The sequence below is a fragment of the Rana temporaria genome, chromosome 12, assembly GCF_905171775.1.
Source record: "Rana temporaria chromosome 12, aRanTem1.1, whole genome shotgun sequence".
Classification (NCBI taxonomy): domain Eukaryota; kingdom Metazoa; phylum Chordata; class Amphibia; order Anura; family Ranidae; genus Rana; species Rana temporaria.
In genome coordinates, this window is record NC_053500.1 from 63,345,590 (window position 1) to 63,351,682 (window position 6,093).

Genomic DNA, 6,093 nt, shown 5'->3' on the forward strand with positions numbered 1-6,093 from the left:
TATCTATCTATCTATTCTATCTATCTCTCTATATATCTATCTATTATATCTCTCTATCTATCTATATCTATCTATTTCTATCTATCTGTCTATATATCTATCTATCTATTCTATATCTATCTATTTCTATCTATTTCTATCTATCTATTCTATATCTATAGCTAGCTATCTATTATATTCTATCTATTCTATATCTATCTATCTATCTATCTATCTATCTATCTATCTATCTATCTATCTATCTATTGATTATATATCTATAGCTATCTATCTATCTATCTATCTATCTATTCTATCTATCTCTCTATATATCTACCTATTATATCTCTATCTATCTATTATCTTAATCTATCTATTCTATATCTATCTATCTATCTATCTATCCATCTATCGATTCTATATCTATAGCTATCTATCTATCTATTCTATCTATCTCTCTATATATCTATCTATTATATCTATCTATCTATTATATCTCTATCTATCTATTATCTATCTATTCTATATCTATATCTATATATCTATCTATTCTATCTATTTATTATCTATTTATCTATTCTATATCTATCTATTTCTATCTATCTATCTATCTATCTATTCTATATCTATAGCTAGCTATCTATTCTATATCATCTATTCTATCTATTCTATATCTATCTATCTATCTATATATTCTATATCTCTGTCCGTCTGTCTGTAAGCCCAATCACGGGTGAGTGACGTTGGGGGGGGGGGTTGTGATTTTGTTTGCGCCCCCCTAAAAAAATGGAGCACCAGCCGCCACTGGTCACGGCACTAGAAAAGTGAGAACCACTGGTATAGATAAAAACTAACTGTGCTGTGTTGACCAAAGTTAATTAATGCCCTTAATAAAGGTGTAGGTAATTTACATACCTCTTGAAGCCTGGCTGAAAAACTTGCAGGGATGGCATCTGCCACCTTGTCATGTGGTTAAGACACTCCCAGTCAATTCAAACCCCCTCACATGAGACAGAGGAGATAGTGGGCCACACTTGTGTCGGGGTCTGAGAGCTCACTCCTGTGATAGTGGGGGTGAGACGTGTTGGCTGAAAGTGTCCTAGCAAAAAGGCAGGATAGGAGGATGTCATCTCTGGGAGTCTTTTCTGGGGGGCAATGGCATTATACATTAGTAAAAGCTACACCATTTGAATCACCTATGCAGGTAATAGATCGTTTTTTTGTACAGGTGAACTAACCCTTTAAAAAAAGGAATGTCATCATTATATTGATGCTCTGTGGCCAGGGAGGGGTTATATGCATCAGTATTGGCATCAACTACATCAGTTTGTAAATCCCCAAATTCTGAATTTAAGATATCTGTGCAAATGGAATCAATGTTGTAAAAAAAAAATATATATATATATATATATAACAAAATATTGATCATCACTTGGTGTATTTGACTTTATCAGGTATCTTTTAGCTCAGTATTCCAGGAGCTCACTCTGCAGTGGAAAGTATCAGATAAAGAAAGGCAGCAGCTTCTGGCCGATTTTACAGTGACATCATACAGGAATCTGAAAGTGCCACAAAATCAGGAAAGAAATAACATGCACTAGGTGAGTATGATCAATTGTGTACAGTCATTGTAGAAAAAAAAACGATTCATCACCTGCTTCACCATATAATTAATTCTTTCACTGCCAGAGACCTTTTATCACACATTTCTAAAAAAAAAATGTGTATGTCTAAAGATTAAAGGATAAGTTCACTTTAAAACACTTTAAAACATTTTTTTTATAAATGCACTGTTGCAGGTAAAAAAAATGTGCATTTTCTTTTTTTTAGGAGCCTGGCAGCGGAGGAGTCCCCGCTACCAAAATACAATAGTGCAGCAGAGCGGATTCCCCCATCCGTCTCACTTGTATGGATGGGGAAATCGGTGTGTGTTTTTTTTTTTTTAACTCAGCCCCACAGCTCATTTGAAAATCAAAATACAAACAAACCCATCTATGCCTAGTTTGACACATACCGTATATACCATCCCCCCTCCTCCTACCTATTTTGCCTACTTTATGTAAAAAAAGATCGGTGTACCTACCTATTTAATCTGGTCACATGATCCTTCAGGCTTCACTGCGTAACAACAGCTGTTAATTCCCAGAGCCTTGACAATAGCCATAGGCTCCTATGTCCCAGCTGCTGTTGGCGCTTCCTCCTCTCACTGACAAAAGGAAGCCAGAGCTGCAGGATCACCTGACCAAAACCATATTGGATTAAAAAAAGGTAAGTACACAGATCTTTTTACAGAGTGACATGTAGCACAAGCAACATTTTGATACTGTATGCAGGCCCCCCTGACAGATGTGTTTATGCTTATATGTGCATGCACATGGGAGCAAGATGGGCTCATACATTATTTTTTTACACATTTTTTTCTGGTGGTTCAGCAGCCACCAATGTATGATGTGTCCGTGGGATTAAAAGTGAAAACATACCAGCACTTCTACAAATAAAAAAACAGCGTCTGCTGAAATACTCACCTTCATGTTAGTAAGCTCCTCCACCAGATGGCGCTCCTCTTCTGGATTGAATGATGTCCAGCAATGTCTCATGGGACTTGTAGTTTCACCACAGCTGGAGGGCTATGGTTGCCTCCCCCTGTCCTAAAGAATGGAGGGGCTCCCACGTCTGTGATTCCTACTTTGCTGAAGGCAAAAAAGGCACATCCAGTACATTTTTTTTATCATACCTGGAATCGCCATCCTTGAGCACTGCTCCTAAGCAGTCAAAGGAAGTCTCTCTGCATTGCCTGGACATAGTTCTGACTATTAGAGGGTGCCTAAAAGGTGCTGCATCCATTAGACAAACCGTTTCTTTGTTTGTCCTCTCCTGGGATTTTCACAAGGGACACCCTGCTTTAAAATGACAGTTGGTAGGTGAATACAGAATGCTAGAGCCAACGAGGTAAAACAGATACCTACTCCTGAGCTCTTAAAGACACTCCACCAGATCTGTAGGAGCATCCTTGCCCTTTAGGCACAATGCCTCTGTTTTACCAGGTGCTTGTCCAATAATCTGCCGATGCAGCCTCCAGCCATAATGTTTTTGCAATGGCACTCTGAATCTGGGTTTTTAGTCTTGTTTTTGGGCACTTGGGCACAGTTGTGTTGCCCATCCTTCTACTCATTGCTTTGGGACATCCCATGGTGTATGAATATGTTGCCTGCATCCTGCACTGTATGATTAAGATAAGAATTTTGACTTGCCTGTAAAATTCTGTATCTTGAAGTACAGTACAGGACACAGGCTACCCTCCCTACCTCTTCTTGTTAACAGCAAAACGGAGGACTCTTGGAGATGGTAGGGTTTTAGGGGAGAATGTCCTCAAAAGCTTGCCTGGGTCCAATCACCTGAAGGTACGAGTCTATAACCCATGGTGTAAATACTTTGCCTGTCTCCTGTACTGTACTCCATAACATGGAAATTACAGGTAAAGCTGGCAATACATTATAAAATGTTCTTATTCAATTTTCTTTAGGTACTAGGGCTTGCCTGATTACATACAAATTGAAAGTTGTTTGGCTTGACCTCATATTATATGGTTTTGGTAAACCTAAAGGAAAATTGTACAAGAAAATTGTATAATGTATGGCCAGCCTTAGTCAAATTTTTGACAGTGTGCAGAGACCGACCTGTCATCTGCCTGCTCAGCAGGGGTCGACATAGTGATCCCCGCTGAGCAAAGCGGAGCCCGCACATGGACAAGGTCACGTGAAAGGGCCCTAAGGGTAAAAATTTGTCGCCATTCCACAAGCAGGCACAATTTTAAAGCGTGACATGTTGGGTATCAATTTACTCTGCGTAACATAATCTTTCACAATATATATTGGGCTAACTTTACTGTTGTCTTATTTTTTAACTCAAAAAAATGTATTTTTTCTGAAAAAAAGTGCGCTTGTAAGACCGCTGCACAAATAGGGCGTGACATAAAGCATTGTAACGACCGCCATTTTATTCTCTAGGGTGTTAGAATTTTTTTTTATAATGTTTGGGGTTCTTTTCTAGTAATTTTCTAGCAAAAAAAATGTTTTTAACTTGTTTTAACTTTCTGAGATTAACAAATCTCAGAAAGAGGCTCTGTCCTTAAGTGCTTAATAAATAGCATATAGTAATAAAATATAGTGTTATGCCTAGTGATTTAAACCTTTGCACTTCTATTTTTTCTTATTCTGTACATATGAACTGGCATGTTAGTATTTTCTATGATAAATCCTAGATATGCAACCTTTTTAATGAAATGTTTCCCTTGAAGAAAAGCTCTGACATGGGTGAATAAGTGACGCTGGTTTGAATTCTGTTGGGAGATTGAAAACCTCTCGCCGTGTGATCTGCTGTGTACCAAACTGAGAGAAGTTTCCTGTATGAAACAAAGATGAAGAAAGACAATATTAATTACCAGGAGACAATGTTTTACGGTTTATATAAATATGTTTTATATTTTATTCTATATATTGAATATTACGTGCCTATAACTGTTAATATTGTTGTACAAAAATAAAATAAAGAGAAAGAGGCAAAAAAGGTTTCTGAAATGATTCTTCATTGCTATACCTTGAACAATGAACTTTTTTATGAATACATTCATACCAATTTATCACCACTAGATGGCAACAAACAGCACCTTTTATCTCCACTAGATGGTAGCATAATCCACCCTATGTACAGGTATATTTATTCTTGCCCACTGGGCCCACTGGACTCCCTTCCTAACCAGACCAATTTTCAGCTTTCGGTGCTCTCACAATTTGAATGACAATTACTCAGTCATGTAACATTGTACCCATATGAAATTGTTGCCTTTTTTTTCACATAAATAGAGCTTTCTTTTGGTGGTATTTAATCACTGTTTGTTTTTTATTTTTTTTTGTGCTATAAAAGAAAAACGACTGTAAAAAAAAAAGTGTTTTCTTTGTTTCTGTTATAAAATTTAGCAAATTAGTAATCTTCATACATTTTGGCCAACATTTATACTGCTAAATATTTTTGGTAAAAAGAACCCCAATTGGTGTATATTATTTGGTATAGGGTTGTCCCGATACCACTTTTTTAGGACCGAGTACAAGTACCGATACTTTTTTTCATGTACTCGCGATACCGATTACCGATACTTTTTTTTTAAATGCAGCCTTGTGTCCCCAAATGCAGCCATGTTCCTAAATGCAGCCTTGTGTCCCCAAATGCAGCCATGTCCCTAAATGATGCCATGTCCCTAAATGCAGCCATGTCCCTAAATAAAGCCATGTGCCTAAATGAAAAAAAAAAAAAGCGTTTTTTCCGGAGACGAGAGCCATTGAAAGGCTCATTAGACGGTCGCGATAACGTAACTCTCTCGCATTGACTGACTCCTGTGTTGTTACACCTGCGTGGCGGACCCCGGCGCTCCAACCGGCCCGAGGCAATAAAAAGGCCATTTGGATACGGAGAATAAAACCGGCTCACAGCACGTTTATTTAAAGCGACATTATTTTTAATCCTCGTTGAAAATATTTAGCCATTCAAGTTGTAAAATGATTTATTGAAAGGTAGACACGATATTTTTTTTTTTTCCTGTAGTTTAAGATGCGGCTAAATGGGCGCTTTTATATATTCCTAATTACCGCAGGATTTCAGGAACGCTAAAGAACGTTTTTATATATTAAATGTGCAAACTAAAGTGAAAGCCAAGCCCCCCCGCCGCTGCCGACATCTAGTTGATCAGCGCGGGGAACATAACAGCTTTCATTTGAATAGCTGTGTGTTCCCCGCCACGCCTCGTCATGTATAGACACTAGTGGGGGCTCAGTGTGATCAGCCATAGAAGTACACATTGCTTTCTCTCTCTCTCTCTCTCTTTCTATGTGTCTGAGAAGAGGACCTGTTGATTTCTGAGTGTTGATCCTCTCCTCTGGGTAATGACTTCCCCCTGCCATCTCTACACAACACACACCTCCCCTCCTCCTTATATTATACATGGGGGGGGGGGGTCTATAGTGATAACACATTTCCTGCTCCTCTATATAGATGAATATAGAACAGGTGAGTGTTGTCATCCTATCAGAGGACGAGCTCTGACCGGGAACAGCGCCCCCC

General features: G+C 38.3%; 1 protein-coding gene across 3 annotated transcripts in view; it reads left to right on the forward strand.

Annotated features, from left to right (window-relative positions):
• Positions 1 to 4,537, forward strand: part of NAT9 (N-acetyltransferase 9 (putative)) — a 44,718-nt gene extending 40,181 nt beyond the window's left edge. The window contains exons 7-8 of one of the 3 annotated variants that reach the window (XM_040331284.1): positions 1,434 to 1,580; positions 4,241 to 4,537. In XM_040331284.1, the coding sequence (XP_040187218.1) occupies positions 1,434 to 1,580 (147 nt within the window). In that variant the 3' untranslated portion in view covers positions 4,241 to 4,537. The remainder of the gene's footprint in view (positions 1 to 1,433; positions 1,581 to 4,240) is intronic. The other 2 variants (XM_040331285.1, XM_040331286.1) reach the window with 2 other exon arrangements.
• Positions 4,538 to 6,093: the final 1,556 nt, after the last annotated feature.